The 26386-nt window shown below is 42.5% G+C and overlaps 1 protein-coding gene across 1 annotated transcript; it reads right to left on the minus strand.

The window, feature by feature from the left end:
• Nucleotides 1-1371: 1371 nt before the first annotated feature.
• On the minus strand, nt 1372-17915 carry LOC137434329 (pleckstrin homology domain-containing family M member 1; the record flags this gene model as incomplete). Its single annotated transcript, XM_078785496.1, is given in 4 exon segments — nt 1372-2741; nt 7750-7997; nt 10555-10650; nt 17530-17915. Coding segments are annotated over 3 exon segments (1696 nt in total), but the record flags the coding sequence as incomplete, so codon positions are not given.
• Between the last annotated feature and the right edge of the window lie 8471 nt (nt 17916-26386).

A 26386-nucleotide genomic window follows, 5' to 3' on the forward strand; every position in this document is an offset into this window, starting at 1 on the left:
AACAACTGTTTGTCCGGAGCTTCATGAAATGGGTTTCCATGGCCGAGCAGCTGCACACAAGCTTAATATCACCATGCGCAATGCCAAGCATCGGCAGGAGTGGTGTAAAGCTCGCCGCCATTTGACTCTGGAGCAGTGGAAATGCATTCTCTGGAGTGATGAATCACGCTTCACCATCTGACAGTCCGACGGACTAATCTGGGTATGGCGGATGCCAGGAGAACATTACCTGCCAGAATGCAAAGTGCCAACTGTAAAGTTTGATGGAGGAGGAATAATGGTCTGGGGCTGTTTTTCATGGTTCAGGCTAGGCAACTTAGTTCCAGTGAAGGGAAATCTTAACCCTATAGCATACAATGACATTCTAGACAATTGTGTGCTTCCAACTTTGTGGCAACATTTTGGGGAAGGCCCTTTCCTGTTTCAGCATGACAATACCCCCGTGCACAAAGCGAAGTCCATACAGAAAGGGTTTGTCAAGATCGGTGTGGAAGAACTTGACTGGCCTGCACAGAGCCCTGACCTCAACCCCATCGATCACCTTTGGGATGAAATGGAACGCCAACTGTGAGCCAGGCCTAATCGCCCAAAATCAGTGCCCGACCTCACTAATGCTCTTGTGGCTGAATGGAAACAAATCCCCACAGCAATGTTCCAACATATAGTGGAAAGCCTTCCCAGAAGAGTGGAGGCTGTTATAGCAGCAAAGGGGGGGACCAACTCCTTATTGATGCCCATGATTTTGGAATGAGATGTGTGATGTTCGGGTGTCCACATACTTTTGGTCATGTAGCATGATGTTCCAAATATGAAAAATGCATGCAGTAATTTTTCCTGTTTCATACCGCCCATTACCATAGATGTTCCAAATATGAAAAATGCATCCAGTAATTTTTCAACAGAGGCTGCATGGACGGATGAAGTGACAACATCCACACTCCAAGCCCCCAGCCGGGCCAACGCCAAATTGGGGGCTAACAACCAGGAAGATGTTTGACAGCTATTTAACCAAAATTGTATACAGGTATTAGGGCTCATGGAAGAGCATAGCTATAGGGGGAAAAGGAGGTGGATGGGGGCCTTATATCCACAGAGAATATCGGGCAAAGGGATAACATTGGGATACACCACAGCAATAGGATAGCAAATTGCATGAGAAAGGCGAGAAAAGGGTAACGACAGGTGTAGTAAAGCTGGCACACCCTGCTGCTGGTACAATCTGAGCAGGTTTAGGCAGACATTCTCATTCAATCAAAACCTGTAACCATGGCATGATTATTATGACGAGCATCGAGTCCTACCTCATTTGCATACAACAATTCAAAACGCGTGGTCCTTCGACACGACTTTGAAAAGAAAGTAAAATCTTACCAGCTTTTCTCTTGTGTATCACCTTGACCTCCTTCAGCAGTGGAGGCGAGCTTGTACCAACGCTAGAGTCATGCCTGCTTGTAGCATTCATTGACCCAGGCAACCCAGATAAAGGTAGATCCTTATGAGCAACATCCAAAAAAGTGATGTCTGCCTCTTGGCTGAGACGATATATGTCCTCGTCAGAGCCAAACAAGTCACGGTGCCCATTATTCGTGGGACTTGATCGTATGCCCGTTTCTGGCACAGGAGCACCGTCTAACTTGTCGACTAATGGAGAGTCACTTGATGTCGATGGATGTGTTCTGCTGGAAAAGATTCTTGCTGGCGCCATTTTCTGAGATGCGATGCTTTTGCAAGTAAATGTGTCCTCTCCACCCACCCCCTGATAATGCATACGAGATAACTTTCTTGAGCTGGACCTGGTGAAGGATGTTATCTCATTGGTTGGATGCTGATCTTCAGTGTCTGGCAAAGGAAAAGCTTCTTCAGCTTCTGATGCTGGACTCACTGATGCTGATAACTCGGGCTGATTGGCATCTCCGGCAGAATGGAGACTGCTTCGAGGAAGTGAAAGCGCCAAGCTCGATGCAAAGCTCGATGATTCACTTACCGCAATCTCCAATTTCTCCACACATGTTCTCTCATTAATGTTATTGCTCTGTGGTATAATATCAGCATTGTTACAGAAACCGTGTTCCAAGGGTAACTTCTCTTGTTGCTGATCGCTTGACTGAGCTGGCGATACCAAATCCATTATGAGGTCCTCAGGAAGGCTCAACCCATCAGTGTTGCTACTCATTTCACTACCATAGCTGCCATCACCTTGACTCCCACAGAAGCTGCTGCTCTCATAAACAAGTCCTGATGACTTGCCCAAAATTCCACTGTCATTTTCTATATTTGCTGCGAGACCCTCGTACAGGCTGTAGCTACGGCCTGGTCCAGCCGATGGCACCCCAGAGACGTCATATACTTGAAAATTGTCGGCTAGAGAGGTGACATTGCTGCAACTCACGGCACGCCTTGGTGCGGCTTCCAGAGAGACTGCAGCCGAAGGTCGGACAATGCAGAGCCCAGCCAATGAAAGTGGCGTCGTCGTCCATTCATTCAGCACACTGGCATTGGCAGAGAGGTGAAAGGGAAGTCCACTAAGACCTTGCACCAGTGTCTGAAGCTGGGCACTGCACTCGGGATCAAGCAAAAGGCCCGATGGCCAATAAAATTCAGCCAATGATATTGGGTCAGCAAGCAGCGAGGCCAAGTAGCATTCAAGCAGTCCGTCATTTAGTGCAATGCGCAGCCAAGCACGGCATCGTCCGACATCTGTACTTATGCATCGCAGGCCACCTAACTGTGTCAGGACGTCACTGAGGGAGGGAAACGGTCAGAGAGAGAGAGAGAGAGAGAGAGAGAGAGAGAGAGAGAAAATGTTAGAGGATTACTGGAATTACACGTGCAAATTAAAATTAGGACATGGAAACAAAAGAGTTAAATAAATGAGCAAATTGACATTGTCATAATTAAAGAATGATAAAAGTGGGAACCTAGAATGGCACTCGGTAGAATGCATACCTCTGCCAGGCTGAACATTTAATGTTTTGTATCCCACTGATGGGCCGCATCTGGATTCGGACCTGAACCAAAATCGAATCAGCTTGTTCTTGTCACCTATCAAACTCGACCACCAAGTTTAGTCAAAACTCGTCGATAACGTCATTAAATATCATGTTATATATCGCTTTTCACCCGATCTCTCAATGGCGAAGAATCACTCAAAATTAAATAACTCTCATATCCAAATCCATATTCAGATCTTCACCAAAATCTAATCAATTCGTCCTTGTCACAAACCCAAGCTGTCCACCAAGTCTCGTCAAAATCCGTCCACAACTTTTTGAGATATTCCTACTAAATGTCAGTTTTAGCCCTATCTCCCAATGGTGAATAATCACTTGGAAAAATTAAATAATTCTCGTATCCGAATCCATACTCAGATCTTCACCAAAATGAATCGATTAGTCCTTGTCACACACCCAATCTGTCCACCAAGTTTCGTCCAAATCCGTCCATAACTTTTTGAGATATCCTGATATGTATAGTTTTTGGCCCGATCTCCCAATGGTGAATAATCACTTAAAAAATTATACTAGCCGGATCCGAATCCGGATCTTCACCAAAATCTAATCATTTTGTCACACCCATACCCTACCTCTCTGCCAAATTGTCAGAATCCGTCCACAACTTGAGATATCTTGTTCACAGACAGGCAGACAGACAAACAGACAGAGGGGAAACAATAACCGCCATCGACCTTTGGTGGCGGAGGTAAAAATGTCAAATAACTGAGCATGCGCAAAAGGACAAAATTATTACATTGACATGACTACGAGTGCTTTTTCATTGAACATTTATGAAAATATCTGTACACAACCCCAGTTGATATCATCGTTGTGTCATTGTAGGAAGAGTTTGGTGGAGAGGAGGATGGGATGGTGGGAGGTTGTGGGAGAACAGTGAGAACAAACACTGGGATGACAAAAATAAATAAATCAAAACAATGACCTAGTTGTAGCAACGGAAGTAAGTCTGTAATGTCTAGTGGAAAGCAAAGAGGACAGAGCAGATCATAGTGGGTGGTGAATGAAGGATGAGTAGGCACCTACTTATTGCGAATAGTCTGGAGACATGGGGTGGGAAGTGTGAGAGCAATTGAAGTGCCATGTGATCATTCAGCAAGCAAGAACAACATTTTAGAGCCACAGGTAACGTGTGGAATGAAGACATCAAATGAGAGAAGGAAAAGTGAATGGATGAACAGGTATGCAGGAAGATACTTTTGAAATGGTAAACATTACAAGTAAAACACAAGTGTGTTAACATGCAGGCTTGTCCGTTTAAAAAGAGACAAAAGTCATTTTCTTCCATGTTTGGTCATTTTAAGCAAAACCGTAGCATGGCCACAGATATTTAAATTGCCACCTAGTCATAACTCCCACCTCCTAGCCAATTTTCGGTTTGAGTATCAACATATCGTACGATGGTGTATGTAGTGGATTAAGTAAACCAATGTCCATATGGCTCTGACATATGTAGCTGTGGATGTATTCACCGATCCAGGCCCATCAAAACTGACAGGTGTGTACTTTTCAGGCCCAGGACTCTACCTGGCATGCCAGGAGGTGTTTGTATCAGTGTCTCCATTCTACATTATCAAAGATGGCAAGTGACCCGCATTTCACGGGTTTGGCCCATTTTGTTTCTGAAAACCCGCAGACTCGTTTTAGCATCGCCAAAAACCAGTATTGGATGGAAAATACAATCAATTATAAAAACGCAATGTTGCGCTTCCATTCCGATAACAAGAATTGACGCAGACTGATAGACTTGGAATGATCCAGGGACTTATGCAAGGTATCACTCTAATCATTTGTCCGTGTCACATCATGAGCTTTCCCTTACCGAATGTCATTTCACCACCTTCTAGGATTCCACGCACATTATCACCTCACCATTTGATAATGTCTAACAAATAAATAAATAAATAACCAAGAAGATGTCATGCAGAGCATGATACTTGCAAAATGCACCCCCCTGAAAAAAAGGTTGCAATTGATTCAGCAAATTGTCCATTTCATGAAGATCAAAATTGACGATCTTGATCAAAGCTCGGGTCAATAGGATGAAAAGTGACGATTTTTAGATTAAAATTTATGATTTTAGAAGTTTGACCTAGAGTTGACCTTTCGACCTCAAAAATAGTTGGTTTCCCAATTCAATGAGGCACTATGCAAATACTATTACATTTTCAAGTCAATCGGATCAAAATTGATGATTTTTCAAATGAAAATTGATGATTTTGGAAGTTTGACCTTGAGTTGAACTTTGACCTTTTGACCTCTAAAAGAGTTGGTTTCCCTATTTAGTGACTCGATATGCAAATGCTGTTCAATTTTCAAGTCAATTGGACGAAAATTGAAGGTTTGTCAGATGAAAATTGATGATTTTGGAAGTTTGACCTCAAGTTGACCTTTAACCTTTTGACCTCAAAAATAGTTGGTTTTCCCATTTATTGAGTCAATATACAAATGTTGTTCAATTTTCAAGTCAATCGGATTTAAAATATTGATTTTAGAAATTTGACCTCCAGATAACCTTTGACATTTCACCTCCAAATCAATAGGATTCTCAATTGTGACGACCTCTACAACTTGGTGAAGTTTCGTGACGATTGATTTAGAATTGTGACCTGTAGGCTGGTGACAAACAGACAGACAGAGACAGAATAACAAACGCAACCGACCAATATATTTGAAAAATCTTCGATTTTGCAAATAATAAATAAATAAGATGATTTTGATTCCTACCAACCCATTTTTCGTCACCAACAACTTGCCACGCATGCATTATATGGAAAACTTTCTTGAACATCAACATTCCCAAAAAGCTGTGCTATCCTACAGTTAGAGGTGAAATAATGAGGATAGTTGGGGTCGCTAAACATAGCGCAACTTCTTAGTTTGTAAGCAGGCAAAGGCTGTAGGGATAGCATCATTGGCTGAGGGCACAGCTATGCCACTGATGTAATGCCATCTGCTAATTAGGACAGGAATTTGGAATTTGGCCATGGTGCTGGAGATATAGTGCTTTCAGAAAGTGTTCACACCCTGTGACAATGTGACATTTCCACATTTTGTTGCGTTACAGCCTGAATAAAAAATGGATTAAACGGAGATTTTTGACACTGATCGACACAAAATACCCCATAATGTCAAAGTGGATTTTATTTTTAGAAATTTTCAAAAATATGTAAAAATGAAATACAGAAATATCTGATTAATGCAAGTATTCAGCCCCCTGAGTCAATACTTCATAGAAGCGCCTTTGGCAGTGATTACACCTTCGAGACTTCTTGGGTATGTCTGTATCAGCTTTGCACATCTGGATTCGGGAAGTTTCTCCCATTCTTTCTTGCAGATTCGCTCAAGCTCTGTCAAGTTCGATGGTGTGCGTCAGAGAACAGCAATCTTCAAGTCTTTCCACAGATTCTTAATGGGATTCAAGTCTGGGCTTTGGTTGTGCCACTCAAGGAATTTCACGTTCTTGTTCTGAAGCCATTCCAGTGTTGATTGGGCTGTATGTTTGGGGCTATTGGCCTGTTGGAATGCAAATCTTTGCTGCAGTCTGACGTCTTTTGCACTGAAGCAGGTTCTCATCAAGGATTTGCCTGTACAGCTATTCCTCTATTTATGGCCAGGATGCTTTCCTGAAAAGCAGGGTGTAAATAGATTTCAGGATGCTTTCTCCCATCTCAGCCAAGAAACTGTGTAGTTCTGTCCGAGTGGTCCTTGGGTTCTTGGTCACCTACCTGATCAAGGTCCTTCTTACCCGGTTGCTCAGTTTGTTTGGATGGCCAGCTCCAGAAAGAGTATCGGTGGTAGTTCCATATTCTTTTAAATTCCTAATGATGGAGCTCACTGTGCGTTTGGAAACTTTCAACACTCTAGAAATTGTTTTATACCCTTCCCCAGATCTATGCCTCTTCACAATTATATTTCGGAGTTTTACAAACAGTTCATTGAACTTCATGGTAGAGTTTCTGCTCCGACATGCACTGTCAACTGTGGGATCTCGTATTGAAAGGTGTCTTTCTTTCTAGATCATGTTCATTGAATTGAATTTCCCACAGGTGAACTCCAATCAAGTTGTAGAGACATCTCGAGGATGATCTAAGGAAATTGGATGAACCTGAGCTCAATTTGGAGCGTCATATAAAAGGGATTGAATAATTAGTGACTCGATATTTCAGCTTTTCATTTTTAATTCATTTGTAAAGAAATTCTGAAAAAAAAAATATCCACTTTGACATTATGGGTATAATGTGTAGATCAGTGTCAAAAATCTCAGTTGAATCCATTTTAACTGAGATTTTTGTTATTGATCATCATCTTGTTTTGCACAGTACTGATGCTATATGTAGTGCAGCATGAGATGCGCTGTCTTTTTGGTGTGTTTCACATTGAGAGAAGACGTGTTCGAAGTGATGAAAAGAGCAGTTCAAAGTGATATAAAAAGTTTGACATTCATTCCAGAGTTATATTGTTGCCTGAAACTTACTTTAAAAAAATCTTGTACCATGTTACTGTGCAAAAATTAATTGAAAATATTACTGAAATATCCGTCTGCACCGACAGGTCTGGTCGAGATGCGATGACGTTCCACACTTATGTAGCTGACCAATTGTAACTCGGGTGGCACTAACATTCCAGAAAGCTGAATAATATTCCAATTAAACAAGCACAGCCTCAGTATGTAGAGAACTGCAAATCAGGTGTACATGAATGCTCCGACTCGAACCTTGCACGTTAGTTTCCTCACCGATGTGTGACAGCCCGAATGACCTGCCAGAAGGCTGGCCGAGGAAGAGCGTGGCCTTTCTTCCTTCGATGTCTCCCCGTTGCCTGCACCCGCCGTATGTACTGCGGCCTGAGTCCGTGCACAAAGGTAGCCTCGACAGCACTACACAGGGCATTGGCATGCGTGTCACTACTTGTGATGGTGTACCCAAGTGCCACGTGGCTTTGTGAGAGGCTGTTTGCTGCCATCTTGAGGCTTTGCATGATGCCCTGCACACATGTCAGACCATGTTCAGCCATTTGCTACTACAAACCATTTACCACTTTCGAAAGTCCTTGTGAATTGAACAACATCATATGTAGCACTGAAATAATTAAAATAAAATAATCCTCTTGGCTTATAAAAGTATCGACTAGCAGGACAGAAAAGCAATCTACAAAGAGCAGAACGGTAAAGAATACTAAAAAGGGAAAACAAAATAACATTTGTTGTTCTATAAAAGATCAAGGATCATGGAAAAGCCAGACTGACAGAAAGTAAATACGCAGCATATTGAGAGTGGGGCAGTAGGAGAATATGTAGTTGGACACAACAAGCAAGAGAATGAGTAAACCAGTAATAGAGAAGGGAACGAAAGAGTACCCTGACAGAAAGAGGGTTAGGTTAATACTCATAGAAAATATTGTGGGTAGGGATAGGTGATGGCATGAGACGGACTGCTTTCTCGGAGTGGAGGGAAGAGTGGGATTGAACAGCCTTAGGAAGGAAGTTCTACAAGCAGGAGAAAGGAGGAACAAAGTGTTGAGGTGTGTAGTAAGCCAGGATGTTTGGAAATGTAACCAGGTGGGAGTTAGTGGAAAAAAAAGGTGTGCGTCCCTGGAGTTGCTGGGGAGGGTCGGAGGTTTGCGAGAGTAGAGGGAGCTAATTAAGATGAGAGACAGTAAAAAAAACGGAAAGGCCACCGACCTGCCTGTGATAACAACAGACCTTCTTCATTCTCATTGTGCAAGGTGCCAAAAATGGTTAGATTTCACAGAATCCAGAGACAGATGCGATGCTGGTACAGCAGCCCAAAGAGAAGAGCAGTGCTCTACAGATCCACAGACAAAAACCCTGGAACCGGTAAGTAGTCCAGTCAGTAGTCAAAAACCCTGGAGCTAGTAAGTAGTTTTTCAAGGAATGCCTCGGAATTATGAAGGAAGAATGTGGCTGACTTTGAAGGCCAGCTTTGTCACGTGGTCAGCCCAGAAGGGATCGTAGATGATGATGAGGCCGACAAGTTCAATAAACTGAATCTCTTCCAGCAGCTGACTATGGAAAAAGATTGGAAAGCTTGTTTCACGATCCTTCTGAGTGACAGGGTCAGGCTGTAAGCCTTTCTGGGATTGAAACAACACAACAACATGCATTTTAAGGCCATTTTCCCTGCTAGAGCGGGGGTTAGCCTTGCAGTCCCCATGACAATCTTCTCCATTTTGCCCTATTTTCTGCATCTCCCCTTGTTAACCCACTTGCCCACATTTATTTTTCCACCATCTTTAGCCAAGTCTTTCTCGGTCTTCCCCGTCCTCTACTTCCTTCTACATTCATTTCCAACACCCTTCGCAACCAGTCACTTTCATCCTTCCTCAACACATGACCAAACCATCTCAACCTGTTTCTCTTCACAGCATCAATCACAGGCTCTATTCCCATCATCTTTCACAATTCATCATTTGTCTTCCTCTCTCTCAACGATACTCCACACATCCACCTAACCATTCGCACTTCCACCCTTTCCAGCCTTCGTTGCTGCTCTACGTTCATTACCCATGTCTCGCTCCCATAAATCATAACACTTCTCACACATGCAGCACACACCTTTCCCTTAAGCTTCAATGACACTCCAATCCTCATCAGCAAGCCACTCAGTTTCCGAAACTTCTTCCATGCACATCTCACTCTAGCAACCGTTGCCGAGTCTGATCCACCTTCTCCATTCAGCATGTCTCCGAGGGAGCAAAATGTTTTCACACCTTCGAGCTTCACGCCGTCTCCAAGATCCAACTCAACATTTCCTCCATCTGCAGCTCCCTCTGTGCACACCTTACACTTGAATGTAGCTGCCACACTGGTTAATGACCCTCTCAGACCACTACATTTTTGATGAACCCACTCAGCGCACATTGTACATTGAATGGAGTTCACTCCGACACCCTTCCTGCACACAGCACACGGCCACTTCCAGTTCTTTCCACCTCACCACATGCCTTACCACTTGCCATCGGCTTTGTCTTTCCGATATTCACCTTAAGACCTTTTGTCTCCATACATTGCTTCCACTTGTTCATCTTTTCCTTCAGTCCATCCATACTTTCCGCAATCAACACCAGATCATCTGCATACAACAACTCCCACAGTAAACCCTCCTTTACATTCTGAGCCAGCACCTCCATCACAGCTACAAATAGTAGTGGACTTGGTACCGACCCCTGATGCACTCCCACCTTCACCTCAAACTCAAATCTTTCCGGGATTGAAAGACACGTTCTATTTATCAAACGAGCATCGGAACAATTCCAGGTCAGCAGAGAGTGGTGTGGCTGCTGATTGCCCATTAGTGGGATGGGGTACAACAATGTGGAGCTATATGCAAAAAGGAAGAGGGTTTGCCAGTTCCTTTGAAAGCAATACGAGTGGAGGGAAATGTGCACAAGTGTATTATGTGCCCCGAGCATGCACAAAAAGAGAGAATTTAAGTTAAATAATGTCAAAGTTTAAGCCCAGTTGTATTCCTCCAACGCCGACCCTTGTCTGAAGAGTGAAGTGAAAAACGATAATGTTTACCTGCTTAACGTCATCAGGGGAAGTTGGGCCACTTCTTTGGAGATTGGCCATCGGGGAAAAGAGCCCGGTATCCCTCATCAAATATCAGTGCACCTGCTGGAACAACAAAGCCAGGTCACAGAAAGCCGGAACAACAGGGCCGGGTCACAAAAAGCCGGAACAACAGGGCCGGGTCACAAAAAGCCGGAACAACAGGGCCGGGTCACAAAAAGCAAAATGAATAATAATACGTGGCAAAAAGACAAACAACTGAACAAGCTTATCTGGGCTACACAAACACCACTCATGGGAAGGACATTCAAAGTGCAAAAACTCGTCAAGTGGAAGATTGCTTGCTGGTTAACATCAAGATTACCTACAACTTACGAGGGAAATGAGGTAAATAAAACACTACACTCGTGACGAGATGATAACCTTAACTATTTCTCGTTCCTCGGTCATCCTGACCACAAATGGAACTCATGGCTAAACACAATACAAGGCAAGACACCTCTTAATGTTGCTTTGACACGTTATATACCATAAACAGAGTATTAGAGGAAGGAGCACATCGTTACACAAGAGTTGACTGGGTTATCGGCCATGTGATAAAAAAAAATAGGTTTCGATCCATTAAGCCCAGATCCCTTTTCGACGTGTTGTTGGGCCTGCAGCTGCTAACGTTACCATGTTAGACCAACCGTTAAGATTACAACATTGAGCCAAGCTATCATATGTCAAGCTTCTCCCCAAAGTGCTAGTTGGAGACCATGTGACTTGGCTCAGCAGAAGCCACGAATTTCATTTTAAACAACAACGCAGGAGACATGTGCAGAAAAACAAAAAGCACAACACAGAGATTATAACAAAATGAACAAGTTTACAAAAAATGAATTCTGCTCAAATCACTTCCCAAGTTCAAGCAAATTCTCAGAACGAGGACTGAAAACGAAATTAGCAGATGGAATAGCTCACACGTTAGTAAATGAACAAGATGAAAATGAGGATTTAAAATAAAAAAAGTCATCATGTGATCAGAAATATAACTATAATTATTATAACTAGGGCATGCCCGTACTATATATATATCTAAAATTATATCCCCCCCCCCTCTATTTACATGAAATGGTTTGGTCCAAAGCGAACGGCTTGCGAGTACGGTGACAATCCCCCCCCTCTATTTACATGAAATGGTTTGGTCCAAAGCGAACGGCTTGCGGAGTTTGGTAAAGAAATCGCCATAGCATGCACAAACGCGCAGGAAAGCGAAAGAATCGCAAATTAGTTTTAATTAGTTTTAAAACATAGTTTAACGCCAACATAGCGGCAACATAGTTTGCCAACGTGAAATAAATGAATACGCTCTCAAATGTGCCGTCCGAGGCAGAGTCTGTTCGCCACGTTCGGCACACGTGATAGCTCGCTGCTCTCTGATTGGTTGAATCGTTTTTTGGACATAGCTCGGTAACTACTTGTCCGATTAATATGAAACCTTGAAAAGGCACATCCTCGGGTCCCCAGCAATATACCTGGCAAGTTTCAAGTATATCGGACCCGTGGTTGTCGAGAAACAGCGGTCACAGACAAACACACAGACATACACACACACACACACACACACACACACACACACACACACACACACACACACACACACACACACACACAGAGATTACTGGAATTATAGATAGATGGACTGGCATGATGGCCTACTGGAGGGACACACACTCATCTCTCAGCTGTGTAGCCTGGGTTCGAATCCCGACCCAGCTACAAACTGTCATCCCGGTGTTTAACAGTCAGGGCGATTCATCAATGTCCCTCGGATGGACGTTAAATGGGTGTCCCGTCTGTCAGCATTCGTTGGTGGACGTTAAACGTCCCATGGACATTGTCCTTCGTGAAGATGCGTGGGCAAGCTATTACCGGCACCATCAACAAATTCTCAATTCCTGCCCTGACCTACAGGGGCACCGCATCAGCGACAAAGCCATGCTGCCAGCGATGATGCAAACCAGTAGCCACAGGCTGCACACAAAATGAATGAATGAATGAATGAATCACAATAGCAACAATAATACAATGGAATGCTGAAGGTGAAAGAAAAATAAAACATTGGTCAAACGTTCACTCACGCTCACAACGATTACCTTAAAAGGTGCACTGTGATCAAATTCACCGAGCCCTTCATCTTCTCTATGGACAAAACAGATTAAATTTACCAGAGACTTTGACCTTGAGAAACTTTAGGAAATCCTTTGCTGTAGGCCTTGATATCTCAAAAGCCTTTGACAGAGTTTGGCATCAGGGTTCTGATATCCAAGCTTCCCTCTTTCGGCTTTCCTCCTTCACTCTGCTCTCTCATATTGAGCTTTCTCTCCGACCGCTCTGCTTCCGTAATTGTTGATGGTTCAACGTCTTCCTCCTTCCCTGTCAACAGAGGTGGCCCTCAGAGTTCTGTCCTGTCTCAAACACTCTCCCTTCCTTTTATCAATGACCTTCTTTCTTCTACAAATAAACAAATGCACTCATATGCTGATGACTCAACATTACATTCCTCCATGTTTTTCCCAACTGCCCCATCTTTCTCACTCTATCTGCATCTCGTTTGATTACAACCACCTCTTTAAATTCAGATATGGACAAGATTTTCCAGTGGGGCAAATGTAATCAGGTTAAGTTTAATGCTTCTAAAACTAAATTTCTTCCCATCTATCTTTAAAACTCCTCAACTCTCCAATCTCCTTTGAAAGATTGTCACTGCCCTGACCGACGGAGGATGTCACTCAAGCTTTTGGGTCTCACTATCTGCCATGATCTTTCCTGGGAAAACCACATTTCAAATCTGGCCTCCAAAGCCAGTCGCCGACTGTGCATCCTCCGTCGTGCGAAGCCCTTCCTTGGCACACCTGAGCTCCTCACCACATACTTGAGGCTTTCATCCGCAGCTCAATGGAATACTGCTCTCGCCTCTGGGCTGGTGCTCCTGTCTCACACCTAGCTCGGCTTCACGCTGTTGAAACCAAAGCGTTCAGAATCATTGGAATCTCCCGCGATGAAGCTAACTCCAAGGGCCTTTCACTCACTCACCGCAGGGAGGTTGGTGGTCTTTCCGTCTTCTACCGACTCCACTCCGGCCTTGCCCCCCCCCCCCCCCCCACCAGCTCTCTCTGGGCTCTGTCCCCCAAATATTCCTACAGGTCACACAAGATCTGCTTGCAACCCTCTTATGGTTAAACTGCCAAAATCAAGACTCTCTGCTCACCTTCACTCCTTCATTCCTCTTTTCTCCCACCTCTGGAACAAACTCCCTCACTCTCTTCAATCCCACTCCTCCCTCCAGCCCAGGTCTTTAAAACAGCTGTTCACCACCATCTCTTATCTTCCCCCATCCAAAACCTTGATCTTTTCTACCCCCGCTAATTTCACCCCAAATCCACTTTTTTGAAATACCAACTTCTTTCCTGGAAGTCCTTAGTGTCCTTGTGTTTTATACTTCTCCCACCCCCCCCCACCCCCCCCCCACTTCCCACGCCTCCTCCCACCAAGCCCTCTCCCTCCCACACATCTCCCGATGTCCCTGCTCTCAAATGTTGTGTTTGTGCGCTTCCCCTTCCCTCCCCATCTTGTCTACTGCTCCCTCTTTTTATATATTTTGTTTGTCTGTTTGATTTGTTTGTGTGATAAATGTTAGCTCTTTCACGAGCCTTGATTCTGTATACAAAAAAATAAAAATAATAAAATAGCACCAGAAGTACACCATGTGATTCAAGAAACCTACTAGGTATTACCTAAACATCAAATTTATCCTGGTATCCACACATCACACAAAGAGCTAAGTCTGCCTCGAAGAAACTGGGAGTCCTGTTCAGATGTTGAAGATTCTTCTCCTCGCCACAGTTGCTTCAACTATATAAAGGATCGATTTGTTCTTGTATAGAGTACTTTAGCTCTTACACGAGCCTCAATCCAGCATACATAAAAAATAAAAAAAATTAAAAAACTGCTCTGACATCTGGGGAGGTCCTAGCTCCACATACTTACTGGACAGAATTGAATCCAAAGTAATTCGACTTATCAACTCTCCCAATCTCACCTCAATACTCGACCTGCTCAAATTACGTCGCAAAGTTGGCTCTCTTTCTCTTTTCTACAGATATTACTTTTGTTTCTGCTTCCAAGAACTTGCTGCTTGTTTACCTGCACCATTAGCAAGACCACGGGATACTCGACAAGCCACAACATCTCATGATTATTGTGTGGCCATTGGCTACTCAAGGGTGGGCCATTATGATGTTTGTTTCTTCCCCTCCACTGCCAAACTCTGGAACTCTTTACCTTCCCATGGATTTCCAAACACGACCTTCCCCCTTTTCAAAAAGCTGATTTCTTTTATACAGCCTCAAAAACCCATGGACTATTCTCTCTTTCTTCACTTTTCTATCAACGCAGTACTTTTATTTAAGGCATGGCCTCGTTGAGAACTATATAGTCAGTGACTGGAGCCTTCGACATAACAATCAAGTAATTATTGCAAAAAATTATTTGTTTTCTTTCAATAATAAACAGATTGATTTTACTGGCAATGGTGTAGTCTATAAAAATAAGATTATAGACATTGTTACATTGTTACAGGAAGGGCGAGTTATTTATGTTTGTACAATTCACAAGTACAACATGTAGTAAGACATGGACTACAGCACATGTCATAAGAGGGGTCCATGAATCTCATAACCAAATAATCTACTCATTACCACATCTTGGAGGAGTTTCAAATAATTGTCTTTCAACTTCCTGAAAGCACTTCCTATTTTAAAGCACATTCGCAGCATGAGAACTGCAAACTAAGGTAGAATGGCACTCGGGAGAGCACGTATCTCTGCCAGACTGAACCGATAGGCCGGATCTGGATGTTCACCAAAATCGAATCATTTCGTCCTTGAAACACACCCAACATGTCCACCAAATACGGCCTAATCCACCCATAACTTCGATACATCCTGCTATATATCGCCGTTAGTCTTAACACTGAATGTGGTGAGGATTCACATAAAAAATTATTGGATCCGGATTCGAATAGTCACCAAAATCGAATCATTTTGTCCTTGTCACAAAGCAAATATGTCCACCAAGTTTCGTTCAAATCCGTCCATAACTTGTTGAGATATCCTGCTCATGGACAGACAAACAGACAGACAGGGATGAAAAGAAATTAATGAATGTCGTGTTGAAGGAAGAGTCCTGTACGAGAACCAGGACCAAGAAATTAATGAATGTCGTGTTGAAGGAAGAGTCCTGTACGAGAACCAGGACCAAGAAATTAATGAATGTCGTGTTGAAGGAAGAGTCCTGTACGAGAACCAGGACCAATAAATTAATGAATGTCCTGTTGAAGGAAGAGTCCTGTACAAGAACCAGGACCAAGAAATTAATGAATGTCGTGTTGAAGGAAGAGTCCTGTACAAGAACCAGGACCAAGAAATTAATGAATGTCGTGTTGAAGGAAGAGTCCTGTACGAGAACCAGGACCAAGAAATTAATGAATGTCGTGTTGAAGGAAGAGTCCTGTACAAGAACCAGGACCAAGAAATTAATGAATGTCGTGTTGAAGGAAGAGTCCTGTACGAGAACCAGGACCAAGACATTAATGAATGTCGTGTTGAAGGAAGAGTCCTGTACAAGAACCAGGACCAAGAAATTAATGAATGTCGTGTTGAAGGAAGAGTCCTGTACGAGAACCAGGACCAAGAAATTAATGAATGTCGTGTTGAAGGAAGAGTCCTGTACAAGAACCAGGACCAAGAAATTAATGAATGTCGTGTTGAAGGAAGAGTCCTGTACAAGAACCAGGACCAAGAAATTAATGAATGTCGTGTTGAAGGAAGAGTCCGCACGTCAGTGATGAAAGATGTTTCCAGCAAGTGTGGAAACATTCCCCACGCTCTTCTTGTGACACTTGTGCAATTCTTACCACGACCGGACCATAAGGCAAGATAATATAGATAGAAGAACCACTAAAGATGAGTAAATGCTAAGCTTAGTCACCAATATCTGGTTAGCTCAAGGTAAGGGGTTATTCATTTTGTAAATATTTGCTCCTTACACACAAACACGAGGTCCGTTCATCGGGTCCTCGAAACGAGATCCATTTCAACTGTTTGGAGATACTCACAGCAGTTCAAAAACAAGCAGATAACTTTTAATTTGAATATACAGCACAAAAGTAGATAATTAATTAGAAAGATAATGTTTCTTTCTTACATGTTGAAAAATAAATATAACGTTGGCGTTCCTTGAACTAAATTGTATCTCGTTCTGAGAACTTCATGAACGGCATCGCATTTTAGATGACGGGAGGAGACGTTGGAAGGGGGAGGAGCGTAGGATGGGAGGGGCGTGGGAAGGGGGAGTGGCGCGAGAATGGGGAGGTGCGTAGAAGGGGGAGGAGCGTGGGTTGGCGAGGGGCGTGGTAAGAGGGACTGGCGTGAGAAGAGGGAGTGGCGCGAGAATGGGGAGGGGCGTAGAAAGGGGAGGAGCGTGGGAGGAGCAAATTATCCAATTTCAAAACACCATATATTTATCGTGTACAGTAAATACTGTACACAGCAGGGTAAATTATTCAACACAGTACAAAGGAAATTGTAAAACCATCGGTAAATTTAACTTTACAAAAAAAAACAATATTGTCAATGGTCGTCGATCGAATCGACCGACCTTCGTGATCATTTGAAGGTTCCGGATTATGTAAATAATTACATCTACCCAATCACGAGTGAGCGCGTCGAGTCGACAAAATATGTCCTTATTGTAACAAATACATTCATGGATGGAAACAAGATACGAACGTTCCATTTGTTGCGATATATAGCGACGTGTCATTCTATGACGTCATCACCGTGAACGTCTCACTGTCGGACAAAGGGAGTAAATAAATAAATAAAATGAAATAAATCTCGTGACTCGTAATGATGATTCATTTATATTATGATGACTCACGATTGTCTATCGTCCATGGAAACACAAGCAGCGACACGTGTCCGGTGTCCGGTGTCCGGTGTGGACGAATGACCCCGACCCCGAGAAGGATTAAATAAGACCAAGTGTAAAAAAACACATGCGCAGGGCACGGGTCTCGCGCTGGGATACCGCTTCGGCTGTGACGCTCCTCCAATTGAATCGTCGTGCTCCACCGGGGACTGCAGGAAGGCGGGATGGCTGACGTTACTCGCGTCTATCGGTCGGTCTGCCTCTCCAGCTGCAAGTCTCTCATGTCCGTGTTACCTTTATGTCCGTGTTACCTTAATGTCCGATGTCTATCCGTCTCTCTCCGTCTCTTCCGGTGTTTGAGACAGCTGGCTGGACCCTCGCTCGGGCAGACAGTCGCCGCCTAGTGGTGCCGACCGAACATGGACGGATTCGTGCTGTGTGTGCGTGTCAATTAAATAAATACCTTGAAAATAAACGACAGTAAATAATTCGGGTAACTTTAGAGTTTGTTCCATCAAGTCGAGGACGATAGAACCATAACAAGAACCAGAACCAAAACGAGAACCAGAACCAAAACGAGAACCAGAACTAAAACGAGAACCAAAACGAGAACCAGAACCGAAACGAGAACCAGAACCTAAATGAGAACCAGAACCAAAATGAGAACCAGAACCAAAATGAGAACCACAACCAAAACGAGAACCAGAACCAAAACGAGAACCAGAACCAAAACAAGAACCACAACCAAAACGAGAACCAAAACGAGAACCAGAACCAAAACGAGAACCAGAACCAAAATGAGAACCACAACCAAAACGAGAACCAGAACCAAAACGAGAACCAGAACCAAAACAAGAACCACAACCAAAACGAGAACCAAAACGAGAACCAGAACCAAAACGAGAACCAGAACCAAAACGAGAACCAGAACTAAAACGAGAACCAAAACGAGAACCAGAACCGAAACGAGAACCAGAACCAAAACGAGAACCAGAACCAAAACGAGAACCAGAACCAAAATGAGAACCAGAACCAAAACGAGAACCAGAACCAAAACGAGAACCAGAACCAAAACGAGAACCAGAACCAAAACGAGAACCAGAACTAAAACGAGAACCAAAACGAGAACCAGAACCGAAACGAGAACCAGAACCAAAACGAGAACCAGAACCAAAACGAGAACCAGAACCGAAACGAGAACCAGAACCAAAACGAGAACCAGAACCAAAATGAGAACCAGAACCAAAATGAGAACCAGAACCAAAACGAGAACCAGAACCAAAACGAGAACCACAACCAAAACGAGAACCACAACCAAAACGAGAACCAAAACGAGAACCAGAACCAAAATGAGAACCAGAACCAAAATGAGAACGAGAATTAGAACCAGATCTATAACCATAACGAGAATCAGAACCAGAATGAGAATAATGAGAACTATAACGAGAACCATAACGGGAACCTTAACGAGAACCAGAACTATAACAATCATGAAAACTAGAACCAGAACGAGAACAATAAATACCACGTTTTGGAAAGACCGTTTCAAGTTCTACACAGACCGACCATTTGGAGATCGTTGAAATTTCTAATCCTGGTTGATCTGAATATTTAGGGTTAAAATTGTATACAGTACAGCACCTCGTCTTCTCACCCTGGTTGTTTTGTATAGGCAGGGACATGATGGTGTACTGGATATATGCTAGTACATTAACGGATCACCAAAGAACGTCATTTATCTATAAGCATCATCACCTCCGCCACTGAAGATGGATGGAGGTTGTGATTTCACCCGTATTACTTGCAAAATCGAAGATTTTTCAAGTGTATTGGTCGGTTGCGTTTGTTATTCTGTCTGTCTGTCTGTCTGTTTGTCACCAGCCTACAGGTCACAATTCTACACCAATCGTCACAAAACTTCACCAAGTTGTCGAGGTCGTCACAATTGAGAAGCCTATTGATATTGAGGTCAAAGGTCAAAGGTTATCTGGAGGTCAAATTTCTAAAATCGCCATTTTAAATCCGATTGACTTGAAAATTGAACAGCATTTGTATATTGAATCATTAAATTGGGAAACCAACTATTTTTGAGGTCAAAAGGTCAAAGGACAACTGAAGGGCAAACTACCAAAATCATAAATTTTTCCTCTGAAAAAAAACCGTCACTTTTCATCCGATTGAATTGAAAATTGAACAGCATTTGCACATTGAGTCACTAAATAGGGAAACCAACTATGTTTGAGATCAAAAAGTCAAAGGTCAACTCAAGGTCAAACTTCCAAAAATCATCAATTTTCATCTGAAAAACCGTCAATTTTCAACCGATTGACTTGGAAATAGAACAGCATTTGCATATTGCCTCACTGAATTGGGAAATGTACTATATTTGAGGTCAAAAGGTCAACTCAAGGTCAAACTTCCAAAATCATCAATTTTCATCTGAAAAACCGTCAATTTTCATCCGATTAACTTGAAAATAGAACAGCATTTGCAAATCGAGTCACTAAATAGGGAAACCAACTATTTTTGAGGTCAAAAGATCAAAGGTCAACTCAAAGTGAAACTTCTAAAATCATAAATTTTCATTTGAAAAATCGTCACTTTTCATCCTTCTCACCCGTGCTTTGATCGAGATCGTCAATTTTAATCTGGATGAAATGGACAATTTGATGGATCAATGGCATCCTTTTTTGAGGTTGGGGTGGGGGGGGGGGGGGGAGGCAGGGAGGGAGTGGATTTTTGCCAGTATCGTGCTCTGCATGACGTATTCTTGTTATTTGGCAAAAAAAAAAATTTTCGACAAGTATGTTGATCACTCCGGTTTGTTTGTTTGTGTTTGTGTGTGTGTGTGTGTTTGTCTGTCCGCTCACTTATACTTGCCTACAGGTCACAATTTTAAACCGATCCTCACGAAACTTCACCAAATGGTAGAATTCATAATCCGACAAAATTCTATATATTTTTGAGGTCAAAAGGTCAACATAGGCCGAAGGTCAACCACTTTTTTCGGATTCCTAAAATCCTCCATTTTCAGCCAATTGACTTGAAATTTAAATAGGATTTGCATATTGGCGAACTGAATTCAACCAGCAACTATTTTTTAAGATCAGCATAGGCCAAAAGGTCAATATAGGCCAAAGGTCAGCCACTTTTTTCGAATTCTAAATTCCTCAATTTTCATCCAATTGACTTGAAAATAGAATGGAATTTTCAGATCGGCTAACTGAATTCAACCACCAACTATTTTTGAGATCAACATAGGTCATAAGGTCAACATAGGCCAAAGGTCAACAACCATTTCAAATTTCTAAAATCCTCAATTTTCATCCAATTGACCTGAAATTTGAAAAAATCATTAAATTAACTGACAAAGGACAAGGTATTGTATTTAGGTCTGTTTGTCTGTTTGTTTGTCTGTTTGTCTCTGTGTTTGTTTGTTTGTCCGTTTGTCTGCACAGAACGTGAGTATATCTGTTAATTACATTAGACCTCTATATGCTGTACCTTTAGTCCCCTTGAGACCCCTAAAACCCAAGACCCTCAAGACCACTAAGACTCCTTAGTTTTAGACTTTAGAGCCTTTAGAACCTCAAGACCTCTAAGACCCTTTCGATCCTCTGAGACACTTTTGAACCCCTAAGACACTTAATACCCCCTTTCTACCTTTTACACCATTTTCGGCCTTTAGACAGACCTTCACACCTTTCAGACCGTTTAATACCCCATAGACATGTTTGACATTTAGACCATGTTTAGACATTTTAAGACCCTTTTAGACCCCTTCAGACAATTCTGACCGTTTAGACCATTTTGACTCCGACTATTTTGACCCATTAGGCTAGACCAATTTAGATATTTTCAGACCTTTAGACATTTTTAGACCTTTCGACCTTTTCAGAACTTTTGACCTTTTCAGACCTTTCAGACCTTTTCAGACCTTTGGACCATCTGACCTTTACACCTTTACAACTTTTCAGGCCTTTGACCTTTACACATTTTAAACTATAAAAAACTAAACCATTTAGACCTTTAATTACCTCCGCCACCAAAGGTGGATGGAGGTTATGTTTTCACCCCTGTCTGTTTGTCTGTTTGTTTATTTGTGAACAAAATATCTCAAAAGGTTGTGGACAGATATTGACAAAATTTGGCAGAGATGTAGCGCATGTGACAAGGACGAAATGATTAAATTTTGGTGAAGATTCGGATTCGGATCCGGCTATTAGAATTTTAAAGTGATTCTTCACCATTGCGAGATAGGGACAAAAACGATACATAGCAGGATATCTCAAAAAGTTGGGGACGGATTTGGACGAAACTTGGTGGACCGGTTGGGTGTCTGACAAGGACAAACGAATTCGATTTTGGTGAAGATCTGAATATGGATTCGGATATGAGAATTATTAATTTTTTTAAGTGATTCTTCACTATTATGCGATATGGCGAACCAGGTGGAGGTATGCTCTCTACTGAGTGGCGTTCTAGTTTCCAATTATTATTATGTGCTCCCCTCGAACAATATTACAATCACACATCTGGGTTCCTACTGATGACACCATCTTTGAGCTTTACCTTTTCGGGTTCCTGCCGATGACTACAATGTAGTATTTGGTCTTCCGTTTCATCATCTCTTCATTTATGAGCCAATCTTCTTCAAATGTGGCACTGGTTGAATATGCCCATGATCTTTTTCCTTTTTTAGACTTCCGATTTTGGATGAAAGATGAAACGAAAAATCACATATTTTGTACCGCATTGCATTTTATTCAGTTGAGATTAACATTGGCACAAAGGTGCCTTCAAATAACTCTTTTAGGAATGCAAATAAATTACAGATGAGAATCATTTTGGGATTATACAGGGGTCAAAGGTCAAAATCGGTCACAAAAATAATGTTTTTGGCTTCCCATGCTTTTGTATTTCAAACAATCCAGACATGAACTATCAAAAAAAAACAAGGAAATACAAGGAACTTCAATACCTGAGGAGATCATTAGGACCATTGAGTCTATGCAATCATTCCAACATCTTAATACTGTACTTCTCAAACCCAGGACATGTAAATATCAATTCAACACAATTTCAAAACTATCCACCGACTCTACTGCCATTAGGCCTATGCTTGCTGGGAGACCATTCCATTCATCCAACACATTCCATTCATCCAACACATTCCATTCATCCAACACTGCCTTATGACCATCCCAGCTATCCTGTTCTTTACTCTGAAACTGTAACCCCTCGCCATGCCAGTGTTTATTCCACTGAAACATTTCTGCACTCATTTGGTCTCTACTCGTCATTATCTTAAACATCTCCATGAGATCACATCGCAATCATTTCCTTTCTAATTATGTACAGTGCATTCAGAAAGTATTCAGACCCCTTCACTTTTTTCACATTTTGTTATGTTGCAGCCTTCTGCTGAAATCGTTTAAATTCATTTTTTCCCCTCATAAATCAACACTCAATACCCCATAATGACAAAGAGAAAACAGGATTTTAGATAGTTTTGCAAATTTATTTTAAAAAAACAACTGAAATATCACTTTTTTTTCTTCTTCTTTTTTTTGTATACTGAATCGAGGCTCGTGAAGGAGCGAACATTTACTTCACAAACAAATCAACCAGACAAACAAAATATATAAAAAGAGGGAGCGGAAGACGAGATGGGGAAGCACACAAACACAACATTTGAGAGCAGGGAGATGTGTGGAAGGGAGAGGGCTTGGGGGGAGGAGGCGTGGGAAGGGGGGGGGGGGGGATAATTTACTGGGGAGGGGGGGAGGGGGGGAAGGGGGGGGGGGGGAAGGGGGACATTTACATAATAAGTATTCAGACCCTTTGCTATGACACGTGAAATTTAGCTCATGTGCCTCCCATTTCTGTTGATCATCTTTGAGATGTTTCTACACCTTGATTGGAGTCCACCTGTGGTAAATTCAATTGATTGGACATGATTTGGAAAGGCACACACCTGTCTACATAAGGTCTCACAGCTGACAATGCATATCGGAGCAAAAACCAAGCCATGAGGTCGAAGGAACTGCCTGCAAAGCTCAGAGACAGGATTGTATTGAGGCACAGATCTGGGGAAGCCTACAAAAAAATCTCTGCTGCATTGAAGGTTCCCACGAGCACAGTGGCCTCCATAATTCTTAAATGGAAGAAGTTTGGAAAAACCAGGACTCTTCCTAGAGCTGGCCGCCCGGCCAAACCGAGCAATCGGGGGAGAAGGGCCTTGGTAACAGAGGTGACCAAGAACCCGATGGTCACTTTGGCTGAGCTCCAGAGATCCTGTGTGGAGATGGGAGAAACTTCCAGAAGGACAACCATCACTGCAACACTCCACCGATCTGGGCTTTATGGCAGAGTGGCCAGACGGAAGCCTCTCCTCAGTGAAAGACAAATGAAAGCCCACAGAATCTTGTTTCTCACAGTCTGAGAGTCCTTTAGCTGCTTTTTTTGCAAACTCCAAGTGGGCTTTCATGTGTCTTTCACTGAGGAGAGGCTTCCATCTGGCCACTCTGCCATAAAGCCCAGATCGGTGGAGTGTTGCAGTGATGGTTGTCCTTCTGGAAGTTTCTCCCATCTCCACACAGGATCTCTGGAGCTCAGCCAAAGTGACCATCGGGTTCTTGGTCACCTCTGTTACCAAGGCCCTTCTCCCCCGATTGCTCGGTTTGGCCGGGCGGCCAGCTCTAGGAAGAGTCCTGGTTTTTCCAAACTTCTTCCATTTAAGAATTATGGAGGCCACTGTGCTCGTGGGAACCTTCAATGCAGCAGAGATTTTTTGTTGGCTTCCCCAGATCTGTGCCTCAATACAATCCTGTCTCTGAGCTTTGCAGGCAGTTCCTTCGACCTCATGGCTTGGTTTTTGCTCCGATATGCATTGTCAGCTGTGAGACCTTATGTAGACAGGTGTGTGCCTTTCCAAATCATGTCCAATCAATTGAATTTACCACAGGTGGACTCCAATCAAGGTGTAGAAACATCTCAAAGATGATCAACAGAAATGGGAGGCACATGAGCTAAATTTCACGTGTCATAGCAAAGGGTCTGAATACTTATTATGTAAATGTCCCCCTTCCCCCCCCCCCCCCCTTCCCCCCCCTCCCCCCCTCCCCAGTAAATTATCCCCCCCCCCCTTCCCACGCCTCCTCCCCCCAAGCCCTCTCCCTTCCACACATCTCCCTGCTCTCAAATGTTGTGTTTGTGTGCTTCCCCATCTCGTCTTCCGCTCCCTCTTTTTATATATTTTGTTTGTCTGGTTGATTTGTTTGTGAAGTAAATGTTCGCTCTTTCACGAGCCTCGATTCAGTATACAAAAAAAAGAAGAAGAAAAAAAAGTGATATTTCAGTTGTTTTTTAAAAATAAATTTGCAAAACTTTCTAAAACCCTGTTTTCTCTTTGTCATTATGGGGTATTGAGTGTAGATGGATGAGGGAAAAAATGAATTTAAACGATTTCAACATAAGGCTGCAACATAACAAAAAGTGAAAAAAGTGAAGGGGTCTGAATACTTTCTGAATGCACTGTATAAGGTCCTGCCTTTTTGCAGCCCCTCTTCATAGCTTCGTCTAGCTAGGCCCGGGATAAATCTAGATTATTTATGCTGTACTGCTCTGTGGCAACCACATCCATCCTCAGATGTGATGAAAACTCTCCACAATATTCCAGATGAGGCCTCACTAAATTCCTGTAGCTCTTTTGATTCATAATTTATCCCTTTATCAATTCTACTATGAATTTGCAATTGGTCACTGGCATTTCTGCCGCCTTCTTCTCTGCCCCATAAGAATTTTGTCCTGGCACGGGCAACTTGAGTGTACAACGAAGGTGTTATGGAGGGCCTTTCTTGTGGACGGCTTGGCTTTTCTAAACTGGGCCAAAGGGGTCATTTTAGACTTTTATATTTATTAGACATCATAAGGATGTTAACGAACACTCGTTTTTTCTCTGCGTGCGTTGCACATCACGTGCAGCAAATTTCACCTCCCTGCGCCTTGTATTTATTATTTATTTATTTTTAAACACTGCTGTACACCGCCCTTTAGGCTTGGTTTGCAAGTCGCCATCGACAATTCCAAAAGAAGAGACATAATTACTGTTATATGGAAAATGTTTTTCCAGTTTGTTTTATCCTTAAAAATAGACCGACCATAGTGAGCACACATTCGTGTTAGTAGACTGGCCGTTAAAACCTACCCTTATGAAGGGGGACAGACATCTGTCATTGTGTTTTATATGGTAGATTAAATATAAATTTACCTTAGTAGGTGTAGGGAAGTGTTTTAAGCACCCACAAAAAAAAAAGGAAACAAAAAGCCAAATAAATTGACGCCTGGCAACGCCGGGTATTCCTGCTTGTAACTTAAAGCACGTGGTCATTTACAATGTTACTCTTTATTGCTGCAAGGGTAAAACACACATTACCCTTATAAGAAAAGTTTTAAGGGGATGTTTTTACGAAGTTTAATAATATCCAGGACACACTTGTTTTCAACTTTGATTGCTTTATAAGCATGACTAATTGATTGAAATAAATAGTACAACAGGCCAAGGTCCAAAACTGAAGGGTTACATTTTAACTTGAATGGCTGTACTAAAGTAGGTTTTATAGCTACAGAGAAAAAGTGAAGAGATTAGAACATTGGCGAAGGATGGAATTTTGGCAAAAAGAGAATGGTGCTTCAAATTGGCCTGGACTTTTGTTAATTGGTGTAGTCTGATCCCAAGCCATCATTATTCCTAAGGATATTGGTCATTGAATTGCCAGTGGATGTCAAATTTTATGTATTATAACATGGACTAACAAGCATTCTGAGTATTGCGCTGCAATACATGTCCCCTACCGGCAGTCTG

The sequence above is a fragment of the Myxine glutinosa genome, chromosome 10 (genome assembly GCF_964187855.1).
Source record: "Myxine glutinosa chromosome 10, kmMyxGlut1.1, whole genome shotgun sequence".
NCBI lineage: Eukaryota > Metazoa > Chordata > Myxini > Myxiniformes > Myxinidae > Myxine > Myxine glutinosa.